The sequence below is a fragment of the Nycticebus coucang genome, chromosome 22, assembly GCF_027406575.1.
Source record: "Nycticebus coucang isolate mNycCou1 chromosome 22, mNycCou1.pri, whole genome shotgun sequence".
NCBI lineage: Eukaryota > Metazoa > Chordata > Mammalia > Primates > Lorisidae > Nycticebus > Nycticebus coucang.
In genome coordinates, this window is record NC_069801.1 from 25,616,813 (window position 1) to 25,644,545 (window position 27,733).

Below are 27,733 nucleotides of genomic sequence, written 5' to 3' on the forward strand. Positions count from 1 at the left end.
TTAGAGGAACTAAGATTGAAGCACCTACAGAACAGAATGGTTTGCCTTTTGAGTGTATCTTCTCTGCTCTTGACATTAGTGAGGCACACACTTGTGTTTGCAAATTTGGATAATCATCAACTTTAAATTATAATTTAAAATCTGGGAATAGTAGATGAAAAATTCCTGAGCTGTAACTGCATGGAAGCAAGGGAAAATACCTTTAAATTTTTTTTTTTTAGACTCTTCACTATATTGCCCTTGGTAGAGTACCATGATGTCATAGCTCACAGCAGCCTCAAACTCTTGGACTCAAGTGATTCTCTTGCCTCAGCCTCCCAAGTAGCTGAGACTACAGGCAGGCCACAACACTTGACTATTTTTTGTTTGAACAGGGTTGGTCCAAGTTCAAACCCACCAGCCCCATATGGCCAGCGCCCTAACCACTGAGCTACAGGCGCTGAGCCCCTTGAATTATTTTGATTCATTTTTTAAAAATATTAGCTAGGTGCCATGACTCATACCTATAATCCTAGCACTCTGGGAGGCAAGGTGGGATGATCTCTTGAGATAGAGTTTGAGACCAACCTGAGCAAGCAAGACCCCATTTTTCCCCAAAATAGAAAAAATTAGCTAGTCGAGGTGGTGGATGGGTATTGTCCCAGCTACTGAGGAGGTGTAAGCAGTGGTCACTTCAGCCCAGGAATGTGAGGTTGCAGTGAGTCATGATGATGCCACTGTATTCTGTTGGGGCAGAGTGATGCTCTGTCTCAAAGAAAAAAAAGTATGGCCACATTAAGGTTGTTTAAAATTTTAGGCTGGGGCTCGGTGCCCGTATCTATCTCAGTGTTTAGGGCACTGGCCACATACACTGAGGCAGGCGCATTCGAACCCAGCCCGGGCCTGGCAAACAACAATGACAACTACAACAAAAAAATAAGCTGAGTGTAGGGCGGCGTCTGTGGCTCAGTGGGTAGGACACTGACCTCATATACTGAGGGTGGCAGGTTCGAACCTGGCCCTGGCGAAACTGCAATAAAAAATAGCTGGGTATTACGGCAGGTGCCTGTAGTCCCAGCTACTTGGGAGGCTGAGGCAAGAGAATCACCTAAGCCCAGGAGTTGGAGGTTGCTGTGAGGTGTGACACCACACCACTCTACCGAGGGCCATAAAGTGAGACTCTGTCTCTAAAAAAAAAAAAACAACAAACAAACAATAGCCAGGCATGGCTTGGCGCTCGTAGCACAGTGGTTGCAGCGCCAGCCATATGCACCGAGGCTGGCAGGTTCGAGCCTGGCCCGGGCCAGCTAAACAACAATGACAACTGCAACAGCAGCAACAAAAATAGGCGAGCGTTGTGCCGGGCTCCTGCAGTCCCAGCTACTTGAGAGTCTGAGGCAAGAGAATTACTTTGAGCCTGAGTTTCAGGTTGCTGTGAGCTGTAACGCCACGGCACTCTACCAAGGGCAACATAATGAGACTCTGTCTCGGAAAAAAAATTTTTTTAGGCTGGGTACAGTGGCTCACTCCTGTGATCCTAGCACACTTGAGAGGCCAAGGCAGGAGAATGGCTTCACTTCAGGAATTCAAGAACAGCCCAAGCAAGAGCAAGACCCTGTCTGTACCCTCCCCCCAAATATATGTATATATCTAAAATAAAAATTAAAAAAAATAAGTTGCATAAAATTTTAAGAGGCAACTGAATTCCACTACTCTAACTTACATACTTTTCTGCATTTCTCTCAAAAGCCATTTTGTGTGTATATATCTCTCTTACTTGTGATTGAAAAAGAATCTCAGTAGGGACAGAACAGTTCTTTTCCTGTTTGTTTATTCTCTTCTAATGAGCCCTATGAATACTTCATTATATGTACACTGTGATTAAGAGGGTTAATTTAGGAGTGTGCTTTTTCGCTTTAAATTGTGCAGTATCCATTTTTCTTTGCTATAGTTGTAATTATTTCATGAGGCTGCGCACAGTGGCTCACACCTGTAATTCTAGCATTCTGGGAGGGGGAGGGGGGTGGATTGCTTTACTTCAGAAATTTGAGTCCAGCCTGAAAAAGAGTGAGACACTGTCTCTACTAAAAATAGAAAAACTAGCTGGGCATTATGGTGGGTGCCTATAGTCCCATCTACTCAGGAGACTGAGGCAGGAGAATTGCTTGAGCCCAAGAAATTGAGGTTGAGGTGAGCTGTGATACCATAGCACTCTGTCCGGGGCAAGAAGAGTGAGACTGTCTCCAGAAAAATTATGTATATATTTTTATGAATACTAGTACATATGTTAATGTGCAGTTTACTATGATCATAAAGTTAATGTGCAGTTTAAAGATAGGGTAGAATGAGTTAATATACAGTAAAATAACTGAGATATGGAAGTATTAGAGAAAAAGGTGAAATGAAAATGGGGTTATTCTATAGCTTTCTAATATTTTATCTTTCGTTTCTCAGGGATTCAGAATATTATGACTATGGACATGGGGAGGTTCAAGATTCTTATGAAGCTTATGGTATGTCTTTATTTCTGTGGTGGGGCAGACTACTAGAAAGTGCCTGAAAGAATGCTGATGACTACATTGCTGGGAATCAGACAGAAATACACCTAAGGACAAACTTTTAGTAGGCAAAGTATTAGTAGATATATCAATAGAATCTCTGCTCTTATTTAAATTTTGTGGTGTGTCGTAGAAAGAAGGACTACTAAAGTGAGTTAGGGTACTATTACTCTTGGAAGGCCAGTAGTACATGTCTCAAACATGACTCGGGTCCAGCTTGGCCTAGGTGAAACAGCAGGCTTTCAAGCTAATGTTGATTTTTTTTTCTACGTTAGGCAGGAAGACAGCTAGAACCTGGGTTAGGTTTCTGTGCCTTTTGTGCTGGTACTTAATCACATCTAACTCTATTCTTCTGTCCTCCATTATTATTATTATTTTTAATGGATCTCAATGAAAAAATTCTCAATGTAGAAGAAATACCAGTTGAAAGGGATCTAGATGGCAAATGGCCAGAACAGTTTAAGGGATAACACCTGTTAGATCAGTGGCCATAGAGGCGGGAGCCAGTTCAGGACACTAAGCTCCTTACTAACTTAGAGACATCTCAACTCAGTGCTTGATCCCAAGAGAGCTATTGAGGCTGGAACAGCAGCAGAACCAAACTGCCGTCCCTGAGGTTTGATTCAAAACACATTGCTCAACTGTGTCCTTAAGAGCCAATTATGGCCCCATATTAATGGGCCCCAGAGGGAGTGCCATGTGGCAGTGGATACAGATAAAACTGCCTTTTCAATGTGAGATATTTTCAACATATATACTTGAGGGACTTCTAGGGAGTCTTTGGCAAGGGCTGGATAGTTAACAGTTCACCTTAAGACATTGGTGCAGTGTACCCTTACCCCTAGTTGAGAAAAAGGAACTCCTTAAGGCTTCCCACAGATAGATAAGCTGAGCCCAACTCAACACTGTAGGAAGTAGCCAGTCAGCTGCTTGCCCAGGGAAACAGTTTTTGCTAGTTATAGCTAAATGGCACTAGATAGTTGCCATTAATAACACTGCTCTGCTAATTTGCCACTAGTTAGAAGGATAGTGTGATTGCACCCAGGTGTTTCCCTCCATCAGTGAGACAGTACAATGTGGCCTCTGTATGCGTTTGACCAGATTGCATTTCTGTTTTGTTGGAGAAAAGACTGAACTGAAAGAGGTAGGCTGCTCCTTGTGCTTCTGGTATGATAATGTCACAGTTACATCTTTGCCTTTGTAAAAAGAATTAGAAAAACAGTCTGGTTGATACCCAGAAGCCTACTTAGAAAGGAATGGGCATGTTATTATACTAAGGGTATAGTGAGAGTTCTCTGCAACTTTCCTTAGAGGAATTTGAGACCTCCAGTGATAGAGGAAGATACTTGTGAGTATAGGCAGCTGGAGAAATACCTCAAGAGTGAACTGGTCTGGGTGAAGTTTAGGAACAAATGGGAAGAATAAGCTTAAACACAACTCTTTTTTTCACACATGTAAAAGAGAGGCCAGCTTCGGATATAAGTGATCATCTCTCTCCGGCTTTTCTCCTGTCACAAAGGAAAACCCATTTGAGGATGTCAGTCATGTTGTCTGGCTGTTGATGTAAGAAAGTATCTAAGGAATTCTCCTATGTAGTGCTGTAAATACAACATTTGATTGTACTCCTTCCACCAGATCAGCGTCAGTCATACTGGTGGTGGCCCTTTCTTATCCCAGTCAGAAGGTTTCCATAGGAGCGACTACATATTTCCAACCAGAAAGACTTCCAGAAGTTTTGTCACTTTATTTGAGGCTGCCTGCCAAATTGCTTTGGCCCTTGATAACCCACTAAGATTAATAACTCCCTTATTGCTTCAAGCAGAGGTGTTGGTTTTTTCTAGGTATGGAGACTGGAGGATAGATCTTGTTGCCTGTGGAGAACTTTACTGCTACAGATTACTCCATAGTCAGTGTCAGCCTTTTCTGAGTTCTTCCCTCTGTCCTTCCACTCAAAACTATGTGAAACTGCCCATGCTGCTCAAGAAGGCCAAACAGATTAGCAAGCAAGGACCACCAAGGAGGTGTCAAGATAACTGGGGAAAAAGCAGTGGTTTTGATGATTTTTACCATGTGATCTAACTGTCTTTTCCCACAGGCCAGGACGACTGGAATGGGACAAGGCCATCGCTGAAGGCCCCTCCAGCTAGGCCAGTGAAGGGAGCATACAGAGAGCACCCATATGGACGTTATTAAAAACAAACATGAGGGGAAAATATCAGTTATGAGCAAAGTTGTTACTGATTTCTTGTATCTCCCAGGATTCCTGTTGCTTTACCCACAACAGACAAGTAATTGTCTAAGTGTTTTTCTTCGTGGTCCCCTTCTTCTCCCCACCTTATTCCATTCTTAACTCTGCATTCTGGCTTCTGTATGTAGTATTTTAAAATGAGTTAAAATAGATTTAGGAATATCGAATTAATTTTTTAAGTGTGTAGATGCTTTTTTCTTTGTTGTTTAAATATAAACAGAAGTGTACCTTTTATAATAAAAAGTTGAGTAAAAAAAAAAAAATCCACAAACCTGTTAGTTTCAAAAATGACATTGCTTGCTTAAAGGTTCTGAAGTAAAGACTTGTTAACTTTCTCTTAGTTTTGATTTGAGGCATCCCGTAAAGTTGTAGTTGCAGAATCCCAAACTAGGCTACATTTCAAAATTCAGGGCTGTTTAAGATTTAAAATCACAAATGTTAATGGCAGTAGGCACCACCATGTAAAAGTGAGCTCAGACGTCTCTAAAAAAAATGTTTCCTTTAAAAACACATGGCGGTTGAATCTTAAGGCTAAATTTTAATACGAAAGATCCTCATGAATTAAATAGTCGATGGAATTTTTTAACGTTAATTGATATTTAAAAAAAAAAAAAACAAAATTAGGCTTGTAAAACTGACTTTTTCATTATGTGGGTTTTGAAATCTAGCCCCAGACATACAGTGTTGAGAGATACTTAGGGGGAGAGGGAATAGGTTTTGAAAAGGTTGACGGGGCACGGGGATGGCCACCTGCATTGATTTTGATACAGAGCTTTTTAGCCACAATCTTTCAGTCATAGTACTGACAGTTAAAATTTCAGTATTTAAGAAGACGAGTATTTTGTCCATCTGAGATTCTGCACTCCACAAAAAGCTCACTTGGACGCTGAGGCCAAAAGCTGATGATTTTCTTAAGTTGACACCTGTTAATATTGAACTATTCCCAAGTTAGTCAAGTATGTCTCAACACTAGCATGATATAAAAAGGGACACTGCAGCTGAATGAAAAAGGAATCAAAATCCACTTTGTACATAAGTTAAAGTCCTACTTGGATTTGTACCGTCCTCCCATTTTGTTCTCGGAAGATTAAATGCTACATGTGTTAAGTCTGCCTAAATAGGTAGCTTAAACTTATGTCAAAATGTCTGCAGCAGTTTGTCAATAAAGTTTAGTCCTTTTTTAATCAAAGTAAATGTGATGAATTGTCATTTTTTTGGGTGGACCATAAAATAGTTTTCTCTTTCAAATAAACTTAAATTAACTCTAAAGTTAATGGGCTTGTTAAAAATTGGAGACATTCTTAAAAGTGGGGGGGGGGTTATTTTAAGTTTACCAAAAAAAAGTTTATGAAGTTGTTAAGTTTTAGTTTTAAAAATAACCAAAGCTTTTTCACCCCCTGGAAGTTATTGACAGCACTTGTATCCAGATCCTATCAAAAGTTCTAATTTCTGGAGAGAAAAACCCAACTGAGTTGAAACTTGGATTGGTTTCTATACATAGGTCTCAGTATTTAAAGTACCAGCTGTCCTAGTTTGCACCTTCCTTAGGGCTCGTAGCTGGCCCTAAAGGGTGACATGAAATAATTTCTGCAAACTTAGAAAGGGATAGCACTTGTCTTATTATGACAATTCAGCAAATCTTGGGTGCTTGTAAGGGTTTCCCTTCCAAACCCAGGAATGCTGTTAAAAACTCAGCTGGGGCAGGATCTGGCATGATAGGCTGGCTCTGAATTCCCTCCTAAGAGACTAAGAAAGGATGATGGAATTGGTTGGCCCCATTTCTACTCCATGTTAATTCTCAGGGTTCTCATGCCTTCCCTAGGAGAGCCACCTAAACTGCTCGGGGGTGAAAAATCCTCTTGTATGAAGTGCCAAGCTGCCTGCAGCAGTGCATGATGGACATTTTTTTTTCTTTTTAAAACACACCAACAAAAAAAATGTATTTGTAGATTGTGATAAAGTGTAAATAACTGAATTTTCAACCATGGTTTGAAGTCAGCTTTCAGGGCATTATGTCTTGTTTTGATGAAAAGAGATCACTCTATACCCCCCTTTTTAAAGGAAAATTATCGCAAGAGAATCAGGATGTGTAAAGCTAACATGCATCGCAAAAAACCAAAGGTAACCTAAATGTCTGATTTTAATAGCACATATTTCTCTTTTACATAAACTGTGTCAGCAACTTGCATAAACAGTTCTTTAGCTGTTAATTTTAATGTTAAAACTTTGCAAAACTTGTTTAATAAAAATAGCTGTAAAAAGAAAAAAACATATGCTGCCGCATAAATTAGCCATAACTCTTAATAATCCTGCCCATCACAAGTGAACTGTAATGTAACCTGGGCACAAAATCTGAATCTTAAATGACACATTGTAAAACTTCAATGACTGTAGACTAGACCTGCTGCACCCTAAAGTAAAGCTTTTTGCTCAGCTGTTTTAAAATGTATAAGGATGAGTCCCTGTAGGTCCCCATATTGATATTCACAATGAAATGTTACTTAAAATTTCTTGAAAGTTGCATGTTTCTCTCCTGTAATGTATAAACTACACGCAGGATCTCTTTATCTTTTATTTTGTATGTCTTCAAAACTTCCTCTTCTAAAGACTGATGTCTTATTTCTCCATTTTCAGGTACTAGAAAACTCCTGAGGCATTTCCTGGAATAGAATGGGTAGTGAAGACCCATGTCAGGTATGTTAAGGTAGCTTTCTGTTAAGGACTGTGGGCCTTTCATCATGACTGTAGAACAGTTATGCCAGGAGGTGACCTGGAAGGTGTCAGTGGACTGCTTTGTCACTGACACTACACTTTGTCACTGTCACTACAGTCATCTGTACCGTCTTTTACATGTCTGTGTTTATATGATGGTTTACAGTCCTTACTGAATTTACTTCTGGTTAAGACCAGAATATGTTAATTTACCTATTGAATCCCACTCTACTTACCCTATTAGAAACCTGATGAGGTAGTGTTTGATTTGGTGTTGATTGGTTATAAGCAGCAAAGTGGCTGATGTACATAAAATGATGGACTTTATTAGAAAGATATCAAGGGCTCAGAGGTTTAGTATGAAAGCTAGCAAACCTGGCATGGGAACCATAGTAGCTACAGAAAACTGGGATAGCGGTGGTAGACTACAGGATGATCTTGAAGCAAACTGGCTGCCAGTAATATAATAGTGCTTGGGCACTGCTACTAGAATAGGTAAACACCAGGCAGCACCAATAGTTCAATGGTAGGGCATCGGCCACATACACCCAGGCTCGGGGTTCAAACCTGGCCCAGGCCAGCTAAAATGACAATGACAACTGCAACAACAACAAAAAAATAGCCGGGCGTTGGCGTTGTGGTGGGCACCTGTAGTCCCACCTACTTCAGAGGCTGAGGCAAGACAATTGCGTAAGCCCAAGAGTTTGAGGTTGCTGTGAGCTGTAACACCACAGCAATCTATCCAGGGCAATAGCTTGAGACTCTCAGGGGAAAAAAAAAATTGGTAAACTCCAGCTGTGTTTGTTTTTTTTTCCTCCCTCTACTCAAGGTTCAAATTCTTAGGAGAGAATTGATGATTAGCTTGAATTTTATGCCTTTACTTTTTAGTAAGAAACTAATTCCTCAAAAGGAAGTTGGGGTGTTATAAGGAGAGGGAAAGAGGGGATGTGGGTCAGTGAGTAGGGCGCTGGCCCCATATACTGAGGGTGGTGGGTTCGAACCCGGTCCCAGCCAAACTGCAACAAAAATGTGCTGGGCGCCTGTAGTCCCAGGCTCTGGAGGCTGAGGCAAGAGAATCGCCTAAGCCCAGGAATTGGAGGTTGCTGTGAGCTGTGAGCTGTGAGCCACGGCACTCTACCAAGGGCGATAAAGTGAGACTCAGTGTCTAAAAAAAAAGAACAGTGGTTCTCAACCTTCCTAACACTGCGATGTATTTTCATTGTTACAAAGGGGTTGCAAACCACAGGTTGAGAACCACTCCTTTAGAAACAAGCAAGATTGGGTACCAGTTTTAGTTCTGCTTCATCTCACCTCAGACAAAAACAAAACCTTTAACCCAGCTCAGCGCCTGTGGCTCAAGCGGCTAAGGCACCAGCCACATACACCTGAGCTGGCAGGTTTGAATCCAGCCCAGGCCCGCCAAACAATAATGATGGCTGCAACTAAAAAATAGCCGGGCGTTGTGGCAGGAGCCTGTAGTCCCAGCTACTTGGGAGGTGGAGGTAGGAGAATCACTTGAGCCCAGAAGTTGGAGATTGCTGCGAGCTGTGATGCCACGGCATTCTACCCAGAGTGACAGCTTGAGGCTCTGTCTCAAAAAAAAAAAAAACCCTTTAACCCTTCTTCATGCCTTATTTATCATCACATGAAATTTAATGATAATAGCTAATATCACTAGGTGCATCAAAATATCCTGCATAGTTAATAAAGAGTTATTTTATTTGGTGGTCCTCTACCCTTTTGTATTTTTTGTTTTGTTTTGTTTTTGAGACAGAGTCTTGCTATGTCACCCTTAGTAGAATGCCATGGCATCACAGCTCACAGCAACCTCCAACTCTTGGGCTTAAGCGAGTCTCTTGCCTCGGCCTCCCAAGTAGCTGGGACTACAGGCACCTGCCACAACACCTGGCTATTTTTTTGTTGTAGTTGTTTAATTGGCCCCAGCCAGGTTCGAACCCACCACCCTTGGTGTATGTGGCTGGCACCATAACCACTGTGCTACGGGCACTCAGGCTACCCTTCTTTTTTTTGCAGTTTTTGGCCGGGGCTGGGTTTGAACCCCCACCCCTGGTACATGGGGCCCTACTCCTTGAGCCACAAGTGCTGCCCTACCCTTCTTTTTTAATTGAGATAAAATTTATATAGCATAAAATTTACCTTCTTAAAGTATACAATTCATTGGGTTTTAGTATGTGTGCAATGCTGTGCAACAATTACACTTTAATTCTAGAACACTGACATCACTTCAAAAAGAAATACTGTACTTGTTAGTAGTCACTTCCAATTCTCCCACTCTCCCCAGCCCCTGACAGCCACTAATCTGGCTCCTTTGACTTTGCATAATGTCTTCAAGTTTCATTTATGTTATAGTATATATCATAATACTTCATACCAGTGATAGATGACATACTACTTCTTTTTGTTTTGTTTTGTTTTTTGGCCAGGGCTGGGTTTGAACCCACCACCTCTGGTATATGGGGCCGGTGCCCTACCCACTGAGCCACAGGCACTGCCCAATATATTACTTCTAAAAGCATGCTCAGCACCTGTAGCTCAGAAGCTAGGGTGCCAGCCATGTATACCCGAGCTACCAGGTTTGAATCCAGCCTGGGCCTGCCAAACAACAATGACAACTACAACCAAAAAATACCTGGGCATTGTGGCAGGCACCTGTAGTCCTAGCTACTTGGGAGGCTGAGGCAAGAGAATCCTTTAAGCCCAAGAGTTTGAGGTTGCTGTGAGCTATGACACCACAGCACTCCACTCAGGGTGACAGCTTGAGACTGTCTCAAAAATAATAATAATAAAATAAAAAATAAATAAATGCAGCCCATTTCATTTGAGATACCTCTAAGTATTAGAACTCCTCGCATTTTGAATGAGACCTACACCCTAGTAGCTTAACACTGGTTCTACTTTGGACTTCTGAAGCAATAGCTTTTCAAGTAATTAAAGATTGTTTTTGGCTCAGCACCTGTTGTTCAGTGGTTAGAGCTCTGGCCACATATTCCAGGGCTGGGGAATTCGAACCTGGCCCAGGCCTGCTAAACAACAACAACAACAACAAAATAGCCGGGCATTGTGTCAGGCACCTGTAGTCCCAGCTACTTGGGAGGCTGAGGCAAGAGAATTAATCCCAAAAGTTTGAAATTGCTGTGAGCTGTGATGCAGTTGCTGTGAGCTGTGATATAACAGCACTCTACTAAGGGCGACATAGTGAGACTATCTCAAAAAAAAAAAACAGGAAGATTATTTTCATTCTTGTTTCATCTCTAAAGTAATTTTTTTGTTAGACTTGCAAGATTTGATTGTCAAGAAAACTGGAAATTTGAGCCACATGCAATGGGTTATGCCTACAGTTCCAGCTACCTGGGAGGCTGAGGTAGGAGGATCATTAGAGCTCAGGAGTTCAAGGCTGCATTAAGTAGGTTATGATTTCACCACTGTGCTCCAGCCTAGGTGACAGAATGATGCTCCTTCTCAAAAAAATAGCGGGTTTTGTTTGATTTTGGTTTGGTTTATTTGGATTTTACGTATAATTGTTCAGTGTTTGCTCAGATTTTTTAAAATATAGTATTGGTTCCAATAAAATTCAACTGCTGCAAGGCAAATGTGTCTCTTAGCCTACCAGTTTGCAGCCTATGATTAGCTTCTGTTGATAAAAATAAAAGGCATGTTATAAGTTTTAAGAGCTCCTGTCTCTTTGGCGGCGCCTGTGGCTCAGTGGGTAGGGCACCAGCCCCATATACCGAGGGTGGCGGGTTCAAACCCAGCCCCAGCCGAACTGCAACAAAAAAATAGCCGGGCATTGTGGCGGGCGCCTATAGTCCCAGCTACTCCGGAGGCTGAGGCAACAGAATAGCCTAAGCCCAGGAGTTGGGGGTTGCTGTGAGCTTTTTGACACAATGGCACTCTACTGAGGCCGATAAACTGAGTCTCTCAAAAAAAAAAAAAAAAAAAAAAAACAGATCCTGTCTCTGTAGATCCTGTAACTATCATGTTGGCAAAAAAGTCTGGAGTTTTCAGGGGCTTTGGGGGGCAACAGCTTTATTCAGATATAATTCATATGCCATAGCATTCACCCATTGAAAGTATATAATTCAGTGGTTTTAGTATCTATACAGGTATACAGTCATCACCGTAATCAATTTTAGAACATCTTTTTTCCCAAAAGAAACCCAGTGCCCCATGCCCTTTATCTGTCTCACCTCAGTCCACTTATCCCCTCCAACCCTAGGCAACTACTAATCTACTTTCTGTGTCTATAGACTTCTCTGTTCAAGACATTTCACATAAGTGGAATCATACAATATATACTTTTTTGTAACTGGCTTTTTAAATTTAGCATAATGCTTTCATGGTTTATCCATGTTAGAGTATGTCAGTATTTTGTTCCTTCATACCATCAGATGCTGTTTCATTATATACATATGCCACATTTTATTTGTCCATTAATCCATTGGTGGACATTTGGGTTGTTTCTACCCTTTTTTTTTTTTTAAACAGAGTCTCACTTTGTCGCCCTCGATAGAGTGCCTCGGCAACACAGCTCACAGCAACCTCGAACTCTTGGGCTTCAGCAATTCTCTTGCCTCAGCCTCCCAAGTAGCTGGGACTGCAGGTGCCCACCACAACGCCCAGCTATTTTTTATTTTTTCTCCTTTTATTTACTGTTTTGAGATAGTCTCCCTTTGTTACCCTTGGTAGAGTGCCATAGCATCATAGCCCACAGCAATCTCAAACTCTTAGGCTTAAGCGATTCTCTTGCCTCAGCCTCCCAAGTAGCTGGGACTACAGGGGCCCGCCACAACACCTAACTGTTTTTAGAGATGGGGTCTCGCTCTGGCTTAGGCTGGTCTCGAACCTATGATCTCAGGCAATCCCCTGCCTCAGCCTCCCAGAGTGCTAGGATTACAGGCGTGAGCCACCATACTCGACCATGTTTCTGCTTCTTGACTATTAAGAATAATTCTGCTGGGCTCAGCGCCTGTAGCTAAGTGGCCAGGGCGCCAGCCACGTACACCGGAGGTGGCAGCTTTGAACTCATCCTGGACCAGCTAAACAACTACAACAAAAAACAGCTGGGCATTGTAGCAGGTGCCTGTAGTCCCAGCTACTTAGGAGGCTGAGGCAAAAGAATTGCTTAAGCCCAAGAGTTTGAGGTTGCTGTGAGTTGTGACATTACAGCACTCTACTGAGGGCGATGTAAAGAGACTCTGTCTCAAATAAAAATAATAATACTGCTGGCTAGGTGCCCATAGCTTAGTGAGTAGGGTGCCAGCCACATACACTGAGGTGGGCGTGTTCGAGCCTGGCCCTGGCCTTCTGAGGAACAATGACAACTGCAACCAAAAAATAGCCAGGTGTTGTGTCAGGCACCTATAGTCCCAGCTACTTTAGCTACTTGAAAGGCTGAGGCAACAGAATTGCTTAATCCCAGGATTAAGATTGAGATTGCTGTGAGCTGTGACACCACAGCACTGTACCAAGGGCAACATAGTGAGACTCTGTCTCAAAAAAAAAAGAATAATATTGCTTTGGACATTGGCATACATGTTTTTATGTAGGCCTATGTTTTCAGTTTCTTGAGTATATACTTAAGAGAGAAATTGTTGAGTCATATAGTAACTCTGTATTTAATTTTTTGCATAATTGCCAAACTGTTCTCCACAGGGCTTGTACCATTCCCACCAGCAATGTATGGGGGTTCCAATTTCTCCATATCCTCACCAACATTTAGTTGACACTTTATATTATAGCCATCCTGGTGGTTATGAAGTGGTATCTCATTGTGGTTTTGATTTGGATTTGCATTTTTCTAATTACTAGTGTCATTGAGCATCTTTTCCTGTGCTGAATAGCCAGTTATGTATCTCTGGATAGATGTCTCTTTATATACTTTGTTGACTTTTTTTTTTTTTTTTTTTGAGATAGTCTTACTGTGTGGCCCTGGGTAGAGTGCCTTGGCATCATAGCTCACAGCAGTGTCAAACTCGGCTCAAGTGATCCTCTTGATTATAAACTTGCACCACCACATCTGGCTAGTTTTTCTATTTTTAGTAGAGAAGGAACCTTGCACTTGCTCAGGCTAGACTTGAACTCCTGAGCTCAAGCAGTCTACCCACCTTGGCCTCCCAGAGTGCGAGGATTACAGGTGTGAGCCACAATGCCAGGCTGTTAATTGACTTTTAAATTGGATTATTTGTCTTTTTATTACTGAGTTGGTAAATTCTTTATATGTTCTGAGTGCTAGCCCCTTACCAGATAATATGATTTGTAAATACTTTCTCCCATTCAGGGCCTTATCTTTATTTGAACACAGAAGTTGTTCATTTTTATAAAGGATAGTTTATTTCTTACTCTTTATTGATAGTGGTTTTGGTGTCATAGATAAGAAACTGTTGTCTTATGCAAGCTCAGGAAGACCTGCACCTAGTTTCCTTTGAAGAGTTTTTTAGTTTTAATTTTTACATTTAGGTCTCTGATTCTTTTGTTGTTGTTGCTGTTGTTGTTTTGATGCGGAGTCTCACTCTGTCATAGAGTGCTATGACATCACAGCTCACAGCAACCTCAGACTCTTGGGCTTAAGTGATTCTCTTGCCTCAGCTTCCCAAATAGCTGGGACTACAGGCGCTGCCAAAACACCTGGCTATTTTTTTTTTATTGCAGTTGTCATTGTTTTAGCTGGCCCAGGCCAGGTTCAAACTGCCAGCCTCAGTGTTATGTGGCTGGCGCCCTACCGACTGAGCTATGGGCTCCACCAGGTAGGTATTTGGGCTATTTGATGATGGAATGTTAAGACTTTGCCATATGTTAAGAGAATTTCTTCATATCCAATTCCTTTCACACACCCTGTTAATTGGAAACCAAAACTCTATGAGTCTCCACTGATTAAGAACTTTGCTCATGGGCGGCGCCTATGGCTCAAAGAGTAAGGCGCTGGTCCCATATGCCAGATGGAGGTGGCAGGTTCAAACCCAGCCCCGGCCAAAAAAAAAAAAAAAAATACAAAAAACTTTGCTCATAAGCAAGGCTTTGCTTTACCTCGAATGGATGAGGTCCCTGCCTCCATTTTAAGCTCTTAATTTTGTTCTAATTCTGGCTCGGCGCTGATTGCTCAAGCAGCTAAGGCACCAGCCACGTACACCAGAGCTGTAGGGTTCGAATCCAGCCCTGGCCTGCCAAACAACAATGACAGCTACAGCCAAAAGATACCCAGGTGTCTGTAATCCCAGCTACTTGGGAGGCTGAGGCAAGAGAATTGCTTAAGCCCAGGAGTTGGAGGTTGCTGTGAGCTATAATGCCACAGCATTCTACCCAGGGTGACAGCTTGAGGCTCTGTCTCAAAAAAAAAAAAAAAAAAAATTTTTTTTTTTTTTTGTTCTAATTCTGTGCCGAGAGTATCATATACAGCATCTCATTTAATTTTCTTAATCCTGTGAAGCATGGATTATCCCTGGTACACAGAGTGAGAAACTAATGTCTAGAGCAGTGTTTTTCAACCTTTTTTATCTCATAGCACACCTGAACCTATAGTTAAACTTCATAGCACAGTTAAATTATGTTGATTAAGGGCGGCGCCTGTGGCTCAGTTGGTAAGGCGCCGGCCCCATATACCGAGGGTGGCGGGTTCAAACCCGGCCCCTGCTGAACTGCAACCAAAAAATAGCCGGGCGTTGTGGCAGGCGCCTGTAGTCCCAGCTCCTCGGGAGGCTGAGGCAGGAGAGTCGCTTAGGCCCAGGAGTTGGAGGTTGCTGTGAGCTGTGTGATGCCACGGCACTCTACCGAGGGCCATAAAGTAGAGACTCTGTCTCTACAAAAAAAAAAAAGTTGATTAAAAAAATATATATATATATGCTTATTGTGCTTTGAACTTTAAACTTCTTTTGAAAATAATTAATGGTCTTTAAAAAGGCACACCTAAGATCCCCTCATGGGATACCAGTTGAAAATCACTGGTGTACGGCAGTGCCTGTGACTGAAGGAATAGGGCACCGGCCCCATATACTGGGGGTGGCGGGTTCAAGCCCAGCCCCAGTCAAACTGCAAAAAAAAAAAGAAAGAAAAGAAAATCACTAGTTTGGAGATTAGGATGACAATACAGTCCAAGAACTTGAGTTTAAACCCACGTCTTTCTGTTCCTACTTAGCTGCTTCCTTTTCTCTCTCTGTATCTAGAGTGACCACAAGATCAGCTTATGCTGAAAGTAGTTCCTGGCTTTGGAGTATAGGATTGGCACCCCCAGCTTGGTTTCCAGATTCTGAAGTTAAAAGACTTGGATACTTACGAGCCCTCCCTTCCCCTCCTCTGTCTCTCACCCACACATACTTCCTGTTCTCCCAATTAATAGTCACTGCATGTTTAAAGTTAGCAGGCATCTGATGAATATTTAATAGCATTGAGCAGACAGCCTGGAAACAGCTGTGTAAGAGAGCAGCTGCTGGGGGAGGTGAGGAAGCACACTATACTGTCTTAACTACCTGGTCTTCTGTTTCCTGGCCCTTCCAGGCCTCTGAAGAGCAAAGGGCTATGGTGGGCATTGTATTTCAGTCCTGTAGGGGCTTCATGCTGCTCTGTGCTCCCAAGGAGGGTGCACTCAAGTAGCAAACTCAAGTCTTTGGGAAGGGGAAATTGGAAGCAAAATGTTCAGTAGCCTCTAGAATCAATTTTCCAACCCCTGGCTTGCAGGTCTTCTAATCTGTTGTCTGTTAAATTACATTCCTATTTAAGTGTTCTGTCAACTGCAGCTTTCTTTTCCAAAAGAAGGAGACTCCTGGCGGCACTTGTGGCTCAAGGAGTAGGGCGCCGGTCCCATATGCCAGAGGTGGCGGGTTCAAATCCAGCCCTGGCCAAAAACCACAAAAAAAGAAGGAGACTCCTATCGAAGGAGGAGTCCCTATTCCAAGATATTCCCTATTCCAGGGTAGGGAATATCTTGCTTCAAGGAGGTCTTGTTATGTCCAGGGTAAATCTGGGGAGGTCATGGGACTCCTGCAAAAAGACAGCTCATTTGAGATGTTTTTAGGCAGAGTGTGAGGCATTGCCAGTCTGTTAGCCCATATTAATTACCTAAATAGGGCACCTTGCTAGAAATTCGGGCACTATTTCTGATCATAATACTGCATTAAAGGCCTCCATTCGTTGTTCCCTTCTCAACATCTGGAAACCATGTTGGCCCACTCAGGTTAACCAGTCTCAACTGTTGCCGGCACCATGGTGTATGTGAGAATTTGAGATAGAAGAATTTCATTTCAGATACAGGGCTGATCCTTCTCTGGGGTTTTCTGACTCTAGCAGCCTTCATGACTCCTATACATCACCCGGCTTTAAGTGTAAGCTGGGTATTACCCATCTCTCAGGCTCTCTGGGGTTGGAATGTAGCAAACAAACTCTTCATTTACCTATGATAAAGAGGAATACATTGTGCTCTGACAGGATTCTTTATAAGCTTCTCTCCAGAAATCAAAACAAATGTCTCCTTTCATTCTTTTTTAAAATATATATATATATACATATATATACACACACACAGTATTGTAAATTGTGCCTACTATGTGTTTCTCACCAGAGATTCAGTGGTGTATGAACAAGATAAAATGGTCTGACTCCACAGTGCTTACAGTGTATGTAAGGGAAACATACAACCTCTGCTGGGCAAGGTGGCTCACACCTGTAATCCTAGCACTTTGGGAGGCTGAGGCAGCTGGATTGCCCTGAGCTCACAGGTTCAAGGCCAGCCTGAGCCAGAGTGAGACCTCTTCTCTAAAAATAGCTGGGCATTGGGCGGCTCCTGTGGCTCAGTGAGTAGGGCACTGGCCCCATATGCCGAGGGTGGCGGGTTCAAACCCAGCCCCAAAAAAATAGGGGCTGCAACAAAAAAATAGCTGGGCGTTGTGGCAGGTGCCTGTAGTCCCAGCTGCTTGAGAGGCTGAGGCAAGAGAATCGCGTAAGCCCAAGAGTTAGAGGTTGCTGTGAGCCGTGTGACGCCACGGCACTCTACCCGAGGGCGGTACAGTGAGACTCTGTCTCTACAAAAAAAAAAAAAAAAAATAGCTGGGCATTGTGGCAGGCACCTGTAATCCCAGTTACTTGGGAGGCTGAGGCAAGAGAATCGCTTAAACCCAATAGTTTGAAGTTGCTGTGAGCTGTGACGCCATAGCACTCTACTGAAGGTGACAAAGTAAGACTCTGTCTCAAAAAAATATATATATATATACACACATATATAAAACATACAAACAAATAATTTCAGTTGTGTTAAGTTCTGTAATAGAACAAAACAGGATGATGTGAAGACATACAACCTAACTACCTAACTCTAGGGTTTTCTCTGAGGAAATGGTTTTTAAGCTAACATCTAAAGGAAGACTGAAGTAGACAGTTAAGGGAAAAGGATCTGAAGCACATTCTAGGAAGAGGGTAGGACTGAAACAGGTTCAAGGTGAGGTAGGAATCTAGACCTAATTCTGAGGGTATCACTGAAGACTGTTGAATGGGTGGAAGGGCTGGGGTAGAGAATTAACATTCTTTGATTTCTGATTTTAAACTTGCTTATAAGTGGAGAATGGTTATGGTAACCTGTTAGGAAACTTCGTTAGTTTAAGCAAGAAATGAGAAAAGTCTGTGGTAGGGTACTACTGAAAATGTAGAGAAGTTAATGGATTCAAGAACTTTTAGGAGATAGAATAAATATAGTTTGGTGATTGATTAGATGTGGGAGGAGAGGGATATACTAAGGTTCTAGGTTTCTGGTGAGAACAATATTGGGGGGGGGTATGGTCATTTAAAAATAGGAGGCACCACTGCAGACTTTAGCCTGAGGTCAGGCCCCTGCCCTGTACTTCAGGTTTCAGATGTGTTAACTCCTGTGGACAACCCTGAGTATTTGGGGATAGGATGAAACCCCTTAGAAAGCCAGAAGAGATGGCCCCTGCACATAGAATCAAGTTACTAAAAATAGCAATGAGAAGATTCCTATTTCTCTATTTTTTTTCTTCCAAAGACTTTAAAGCTCTTTGTTGATCTTTCTCACATCTCTGGGAGAGCAGAATGCGGCTCTAAAGCCCATATAGCTAACAGCCTCCATCCCCAAGGTTTAGTTGATTCTTCACTTGATCACTCAGCTCAAGCATAGCCAGGGATGGAAAGCTTGGGATGTGAGATTATTTTCCTTGCTTGCGTGATAGCAAAAAAGGAGCTCATGCCATAGCTTTCTAAATTTCTACTCATCTGTGTACCTACTGAAACAACTCAAGTTGTGCTGTGGGATGGGGAGATTGTAAGGGAAGCAACCTAACCATGTGGGAGGGAGGCTGGGAAGTCCCTTGATAAGGCATCTTCATGTTTCTTAATTGTCCACTTTGTGTCTTTGCAGCCATCAGAGGACTCTGGAAACAGGAAAGCTACCTGCTACTGTAAAGTCTGGCCCGTGGGCATTTGCTGAGCACAGAGAAACCCAGGAGAGGAGATCAACAGTTTTGTTGCCCTACACCTCTTGATTTTTGTGATTTATCCACAGAAAGCCAGCCAGGGTTCCCTTAAGAGTTGTTAGGCCCAGAGTGGAGACCTCAGGGCTGTAGGGGACCTTGATGCTATCAGTTTAGACCTCAAGACTTTAAAGAATTGAAGGGGAGGAACAGTATTAGAATAAACTTTGGTATTCCCAGTCTGCCTGCTTCACCTCAGCCTCCCACAGAACTGGCTGGAACACACTGCCACCGTCTATCTCCCCCTCTCCCCCTCCACCGATTCCTACCTGTGTGGTGTGGGTCACCCTGGGAGCCCTTGGACACATCCAAAGGGCTCCCAGAGAGAGACTGAACAGTCATCTGCTCTGTAAAAGGCTGAGGAAAGCCAGGCGAGAAGGTTCAGTTACTTTGGGCAAGTTATTTAACCTATTTTTCTCTTCATTGGTCCAAAAAGCTCTCAAGGGTAGGTAGGGCTTCTCCTCCATTTGTACTATATTCCTGCCACAAGCATATGCCCCTCAGGAGCTCAATAAAGGTTTGGTCAAGTGATGAATGTTCCCACTCTAATAGCTTCTATCAGCTTTGGAAGAGAATCAAAGCCTCCCTGTAGCTCCCACTTTCCTTCCAGCTATGTAGTGGGCCATGTTTTAACATTTGTTGTAACATTTTCTGTTGAAGAATTAGAAAGCCAGCCTTTGGTAGGCTTCTGGTTTCCTGTGGCCTGTTTTTAAGTTAATTTATACTAAACTTTCACAGAGTTTAGGAACCTCCGATACTGTACTCTTTCTTCCCTGACACCTTCTGGTTAATTTTCCTAACAAAAGAACAAGGGGAAGAAGGACTGAGTTTAAGGAGACTTGAGAATCTACATTTTAACTGTACCTGGGGCATTATGATGAGCCTGAATTTATTATGTGTTAGGAACAGAGGTACAATAGAAAGGGACATTAAAATCAGTTGATTTACATTGGGCAAGCTATTTAACCTCTGAGCTTGGTTATTATAAATAATAACTAATAATTTATTATTTCTTAGTATGTACCAAGCACTATGTCAAGCATTTATATGCACTATTTCACTTGCTCCTCTAATTCATTATACTGGTTTTACAGACAAAGAAACTGAAACTGAGCTCAAGAAGGATATAAAACTTGTGTAAGGTTAGAATCATACTATTGGATTTTGTAGTCCACACTTATAACCTATTTGAACCTCTTACAGCCACTGTTGCTCTGAAACAGTAAAGTGTTGTGTTTGTATGAGAGGTTTGGTCAACCTTCCTGATGCTGGGGCCCTTTAATACAGTTTCTATGCGTTGTGACCCACAAATTGAGAACCTCTAATGTAGGGTGACAAACCATGCAGGTTTACCAAAGCCTGAGATAGTTTCTGGGATGCAGGACTTTCGGTGCTAAAAGTAGGAAAGTTACAGGCAAACCTAGATGTATTTGTCTCCCTGTTTGCATTAGAGGCTTTCAGTCCAGGGATATACACTAAGACTGCTCTTTCCTTGGCTTCTTGGTCTGTTAGACCTCACTTCGTGGCCAGGGTTCCTTTAGTATTTTGAATACCTGCTTCCATTCTAGTCACCAGGCAAGGTCATCCTGGTCATAGATGAAGAGAGGAATCAAGGCACAGAACCTGGGTCATGGTCTTGAGGAGCTAGGATCAGGTTCCTAGGCAACCATACCTTCAACCCCCAGGTGTAGGATATCTACTTGGGAACCAAAGAGGTTCATTTTATAGGAAACCTCACAAGGCTGAAACCAAGCTGTTCTGGATTCAAATCTCAGCTCACCTTTTGTGTATTTTCAGGGCTTGTTTACTCCACCAAAGTAGGATAATAATCCCTACCCACTGAATAGAGTTTGAGAAGCAAATGAAATGCGTTTGAAATGCATAGCACAGGGTCTGCCATAATATTACTCAACACTTAAGTTTCCTTCCTCCTTTGTTTAAAGCTTACAGGTCTTATTCAGGCCTGTCACCTGTCATGTCTGTCTCACATAGCTTCTGTCCTCCTCCAGTTACCGCTTTTGTCCCTAGGAATCTTCCTTTGAGAGCCCTGACCTAATGGACTTGGCCCACCCACTCAGCTGAGTTACCTCCTCTGCAAGCTGAGAATGGATGACATCAGCCAGTCCCCCTAACCCCCTCCTAAGCCTTTGGACTGTTTTGAGCCATAAATATTTTAGCTGGGCCCTTCTTGGCTGTTGCCAGGGTGATGGGCTCTCAAGGGACTGGGGTGGGAGTATAGAAGCAGAGGCGGGGCTGGCAACCTGGGGCCTAGCAGCAGAGCTGGCCCTAGTGGGGCCAGTATGAGGGCTGGTCAAGAGCCAATGCTTACAGCTCTGATGGCTGTGCTCTGCCTGCCTTCCCTTCCTGAGCCCCTCAGAGCCATTCCTATTGCTTACAAGCTCATCTCTGGTCTTTGGGTGCTTGTTGATGCTAGGTAAATTGTTAACAGGTCTCTGGGCGCATTCATTTTCCCTGCCTCAGTGCAGGTAAGTGGAGAATACAAAGAAGGTAAAGCAGACTTCTGTAAAGTCCTGTGAAACACTGGGCTAAGTCATGACTGGAGAAGCTAGGCTCCACTACACATTTCCACAGACCTAAAGGCTGAGGTCCTGATAGCAATGTGGATTCCACCCAAAAGATGACACTCACTCCTCCCCCTACCTTATGCTGCAAGCCCAGCTCCTTTTTCCTTATTTTATGTATTATTGAGACAGTCTCAAGCTGTTGCCTTGGGTAGAGTGCTGTAGCATCATAGCTCACAGCAACCTCCAACTCGTGGGATTAAGTGACCCTCTTGCCTCAGTTTTTCTATTTGTAGTAGAGACGGGGGTCTCACTTTTGCTCAGGCTGGTCTCGAACTTCTGAGCACAAACAATCCACCTGCCTCAGCCTCCCAGAGTGCTAGTAGGATTACAAGCATGAGCCACTGTGCCCAGCCCCAGCTCCTTTTTCTAAGGTTCCCAGTTCTGGCTAGATGACTTGGTCTGTATTCTGAGAAGGAGTTGGACCTACTCACTTAATGACCTGAGTTGATAAAAATCTATTTTTTTTTTTTTTGAGACAGAGTCTCACTATGTCACCCTGGGTAGAGTTCTGTGGTGTCACAGCTCACAGCAAACTGACACTCTTTGGCTGAAGCAATTCACTTGCCTCAGCCTCCCAAGTAGCTGGAACTACAGGCACCCACCACAACACCCGGCTATTTGTTGTCGTTGCAGTTGTCATTGTTCAGCTGGCCCCAGCTGGGTTTGAACTCCCCAGCCTGGGTGTATGTGGCCGGTGCCCTACCCACTGAACTACAGGCACTGCCTGATAAAAATCTTTGTTTCAGATACAGAAACCCAAGCTCCTAGACTAGATCTGGCCCTGGCCCTCATCTATTCCCTCCACCCCAATTTCTAGAGACATAGCTAGCTACTAAACTCTTCAGGGGTCCTCAAACTTTTTTTTTTTTTTTTTTTTGTAGAGACAGAGTCTCACTTTATGGCCCTCGGTAGAGTGCCGTGGCCTGACACAGCTCACAGCAACCTCCAACTCCTGGGCTTAAGCGATTCTCTTGCCTCAGCCTCCCGAGTAGCTGGGACTACAGGCGCTCGCCACAACGCCCGGCTATTTTTTGGTTGCAGTTTGGCCGGGGCCGGGTTTGAACCCGCCACCCTCGGTATATGGGGCCGGCGCCTTACCAACTGAGCCACAGGCGCCGCCCAAGGGTCCTCAAACTTTTTAAACAGGAGGCCAGTTCACTGTCCCTCAGACCGTTGGAGGGCCGGACTATAGTTTAAAAAAAAAACAAAACTGGGCTCGGTGCCTGTGGCTCAAGCGGCTAAGGCGCCAGCCACGTACACCAGAGCTGGCGGGTTCGAATCCAGCCCGGGCCCGCCAAACAACCATGGCTGCAACTAAAAAACAGAAGGGTGTTGTGGTGGGCGCCAGTGGTCCCAGCTACTTGGGAGGCTGAGGCAGGAGACTCACTTGAGCCCAGGAGTTGGAGGTTGATGTGAGCTGTGATGCTACTGCACTCTACCCAGGGCGACAACTTGAGGCTCTGTCTCAAAGGGAAATAAAAACTATGAACAAATTCCTGTGCACACTGCACATACCTTATTTTGAAGTAAAAAAAACAAAACGGGAACAAATATAATCACACTGCTGCATGTGGCCCGCGGACCATAGTTTGAGGACCCCTGCTAGGTTATGGTGGCATGCCCCACCCCTTCTTCCTGGGATGGGTCTAAGAATGAAAAGAGGGCCATAGTGGGGGCACCTGGATCCATGCCCTACCCTATGATTGAAAAGCCACAGATTGGATCCATTATGCCCAGCTTAATTTCTCCATTGTGCTAGGAGTTCTAATTCCTTTGTATTGGGCTCTCTCTGGTGGTTAAGATGTGCATTGCAGGAGAATTAGATAAGACTGATGTTCAGGCCACCCTAAGAGGTGGGATGGTTTGCTCTGTCTCCAACTCATAATGCCCACTCTCTTTATCCCTCCTGTCTGTTTGCTTCTCTCCATCACTAATCCTCACAATGACATAGGAATTGTCCTGATTTTATGGATGAAACGGGCTTAGTTGAAATTGAGACCAAATTCTTTACTGTGTGCAGCATTCAGGATCATCAAGTGATCTAAACTGAGTCTATTTTCCCAACCTCATCTTCAGTTACTCCGAAGCCAAAATGGACTCGCTCTTCTGGCACATAGCCTGTTTCTGGACCTTTGCTCATGCTGCTCCCCTCTCTCTTCATTACCCCTCACTTGATCCCCAAGTATGCTACCTGTCAAAATCCTATTATTATTTTTTTATGTAGAGACAAGAGTTTCACTTTGTAGCCCTCGGTAGAGTGCCGTGGCGTCACACAGCTCACAGCAAACTCCAATTCCTGTGCTTAGGCTATTCTCTTGCCTCAGCCTCCCAAGTAGCTGGGACCTGGGGCTACAGGCACCTGGCTATTTTTTTGTTACAATTTGGCCAGGGCCTGGTTTGAACCCACCACCCTCGGTATATGGGGCCAGCGTCCTATCCACTGAGCCACAGGTGCTGCCCAAAATCCTATTGTTTAAAAAACTAAAGAAACAGTATTTTCCATGTTTTCTATAGATAGCATATATTATCTTTTTTTCTGAGAAAGAATCTTGGTCACCCTCAGAGTGCTGTGACACCTTAGCTCACAGCAACCTCAAACTTTTTCTTGGGTTCAAGCGATTCTCTTACCTCAGCCTCCCAGATAGCTGGGACTATAGCCACCCACCACAACACCCAGCTATTTTTTAGAGACGGGTCTTGCTCTGGCTCAGGTTGGTCTCACGTTTGTGAGCTCAGGCAATCCACCAGCCTCGGCCTCCCAAGAGCTGTGATTACTGGCGTGAGCCACTGCGCCCAGATCAACATACATTATGTTTTTTCTTTCTGTTTTGTTGTGTTTTTTGAGACAGTCACATTCCATGCCCTGGGTAGAGTGCCATGGCATCATAGCTCAGAGCAACCTTAAACCCTTGGGCACAGGTGATCCCCCTCCCTAAGCCCTCCCAAGTATTTGGAACTACAGGTACCCACCACAATGCCTAGCTAGTTTTTCTGTTTCTAGTACAGATGGGGTCTCACTTTTGCTTAGGCAGGTCTCAAATTCTTGAGCTCAGGCAACCCACTGGCCTTGGCCTCCCAGAGTGCTAGGATTACAGGTGTGAGCCACTGCACCTGGCCACAGATATTATCTATGTAATAAATGCAAGACACAGGAAAATAAATACAAATGTGTAGATGAGAACAGGTAGGTTGGTGGTCCTGACAAGTTGAAGGTTGTATAGGGAGACTAATGTATATATAGATGGAGTGAGAAAGGCCTGGGAAATCTGAAGAACATGAAAACACTTGGATTATTTTGTAGATTCTCATAGTGAAAATCAGGTGTAGGGCAGCTCCTGTGGCTCAGCGGGTAGGGCGCCGGCCCCATATGCCGAGGGTGGCGGGTTCAAACCCAGCCCCGGCCAAACTGCAACAAAAAAATAGCCGGGTGTTGTGGCGGGCGCCTGTAGTGCCAGCTGCTCGGGAGGCTGAGGCAAGAGAATCGCCTAAGCCCAAGGATTTGGAGGTTGCTTTGAGCTGTGTGATGCCATAGCACTCTACCAAGGGCGATAAGGTGAGACTCTTGTCTCAAGAAAAAAAAAAAAAGAAAATCAGGTGTAAATTCTTGTTGGTGTGAGAAAATGAGAGTAAATCACTGCAGGGACAGCTGTAGGTAACTTTTTAAAAGTCTTCAAACTTCACATTAGTTTGTGAAATATACCTATATTTTAATAATATTAGGTAATACTTCAATAGAACTTCCAATAGTCAATGTTCTAAGTAATTTACGCAGACTAACTGGATCTCTCCCTAATCCCATAAAGCAGATAATAATACTATCCTTATTTTATACTGAGGAAACTGAGACAGGCTAAGTAACTTCCTGATTGCTTAACCAGGAAGTGGTGAACTAGAAAGTCTGACTCTAGGGAAAGTGCTCTTAATAGTTAAGTTCCTTTTGGGGTGAGAAGAGGGGGGACAATCTCATTCTAGAGTGCCGTGGCATCAGCCTAACTCATAGCAATCTGAGACTCTTGGGCTCAAGCAGTCCTGCCTCAGCCTCCCAAGTGCTAGGATTACAGCCATGAGCTACTGCACCCGGCCAATAACTATATTTTAGCATTGAAAATACTGCCTTGGCCGACCACAGTGTCTCACGTCTGTAATCCTAGCACTTTGGGAGGCCGAGGTAGGTGGATTGCCTAAGCCAGAGCAAGACCCCATCTCTAAAAATAGCCGAGCGTTGTGGTGGGTGCCTATAGTTCCAGCAACTCAGGAGTCTGAGGCAAGAGAATTGTTTGAGCCCAAGGGTTAGAGGTTGCTGTGAGCTATGACACTAGGGCATTCTACTGGGGGTGACAAAGTGAGACTCTGTCTCAAAAAAAGAAAAAAAAAACTGCCTTACGTGTCCAGTAAATAAAACTGCCATTCTAGCAAACTCCTGTCCTTTCAGCATCTCTGTGTACCACCAGAGGTCTGCATGATCTGAGTTGAAAATTGCTGATTTAGGGCAGCACCTGTGCTCAGTGAGTAGGGCACCAGCCCCAGATACCGAAGGTGGCGGTTCAAACCCAGCCCTGGCCAAACTGTAACAACAACAAAAAAATAGCCGAGTGTTGTGGGCGCCTGTGACAATTATCTAAGCCCAAGAACTGTTGGTTGCTGTGAGCTGTGACAGTACAGCACTCTACCGAGGGCGACAAACTAAGACTCTGTCTCTAAAAATATATATATATATACATATATATATCTCAGCTCGGCACCTGTGGCTCAAGCGGCTAAGGTGCCAGCCACATACACCTGAGCTGGCAGGTTCCAATCCGGCCCGGCCTGCCAAACAACAATGATGGCTGCAACCAAAAAATAGCCGGGCGTTGTGGCAGGCACCTGTATTCCCAGCTACTTGGGAGGCGGAGGCAGGAGAATCTCTTGAGCCCAGGATTTGGAGGTTGCTGTGAGCTGGGATATCACAGCACTCTACCCAGGGCAATAGCTTGAGGCTCTGTCCCCCCCCCAAAAAAAATAGCCAACCAGTACATGGTGAGCTGAAGCCGCAGGTAATAACACAGTTCATAGACTACATTGTATGCATGCTGTCAATCAACTCAGTTTTTTTTTTTTTTTTTTTGTAGAGACAGAGTCTCACTGTACCACCCTTGGGTAGAGTGCCGTGGCGTCACACGGCTCACAGCAACCTCTAACTCTTGGGCTTACGCGATTCTCTTGCCTCAGCCTCCCGAGCAGCTGGGACTACAGGCGCCCGCCACAACGCCCGGCTATTTTTTTGTTGCTGTTTGGCCGGGGCTGGGTTTGAACCCGCCACCCTCGGCATATGGGGCCGGCGCCCTACTCACTGAGCCACAGGCGCCGCCAATCAACTCAGTTTTAAACATTTCCTGAGTGTTTACCTTGTAGAAGGTCCAGCACTTTCCATATAACAGATGCACAGCAAAACATTCCCCTACCACCAACCCCATAGACAATTACCATACTCAAGCTATAACTTCCTCCCCCACGGGAGTACAATATGCAAACTCCTATTCACTTCTCAGAAACCTCTTGATCCCTTCCCTGCCAGTCACTTCTGCCTACTCTGAATTTACTACATAATGCTGTTAATACTCCATGCCAAAATTTATTGATTCTTCCTGCTTTCCCTTCTGCCCACTCATTCACCTCTGTATCCTCAGTGCCCAGAATACAGAAATTGATTTTTTTAAAAAATGCTTATTAGCCTGAGTTAAAATGTGTTCCTAGGGGCAGCGTCTGTGGCTCAGTGGGTAGGGCACCAGCCCCGTATAGGATGCTGGGTTCGAAACCGGCCCTGGCCAAACTGCAACAAAAAATGGCTCGGTTTTGTGGCGGGCGCCTGTAGTTCCAGCTACTCAGGAGGCTGAGGCAAGAAAATTGCCAAAGCCCAGGATTTGGAAGTTGCTGTGAGCTGTGATGCCAGAGCACTCTACCAAGGGCCATAAAGTGAGACTCTAATATGGGCGGCTCCTGTGGCTCAGTGAGTAGGGCGCCGGCCCCATATGCCGAGGGTGGCGGGTTCAAACCCAGCCCCGGCCAAACTGCAACAAAAAAATAGCCGGGCGTTGTGGCGGGCGCCTGTAGTCCCAGCTACTTGGGAGGCTGAGGCAAGAGAATCGCGTAAGCCCAAGAGTTAGAGGTTGCTGTGAGCCGTGT

At 44.0% G+C, this 27,733-nt stretch overlaps 1 protein-coding gene across 2 annotated transcripts in view; it reads left to right on the forward strand.

The window, feature by feature from the left end:
- The window catches only part of KHDRBS1 (KH RNA binding domain containing, signal transduction associated 1), a 50,204-nt gene extending 27,788 nt beyond the window's left edge, over window positions 1-22,416 (forward strand). The window contains exons 8-11 of one of the 2 annotated variants that reach the window (XR_008376843.1): window positions 2,434-2,492; window positions 4,633-4,825; window positions 7,420-7,479; window positions 18,872-22,416. Coding sequence is in view for 1 of the 2 variants with exons in the window: in XM_053575565.1 (XP_053431540.1) it covers window positions 2,434-2,492; window positions 4,633-4,730 (157 nt within the window). In the remaining variant the exon portion in view is untranslated. Of the gene's footprint in view, window positions 1-2,433; window positions 2,493-4,632; window positions 5,975-7,419; window positions 7,480-18,871 lie in introns of those variants that run through there. The other variant, XM_053575565.1, reaches the window with a different exon arrangement.
- The last annotated feature ends 5,317 nt before the right edge of the window (window positions 22,417-27,733 follow it).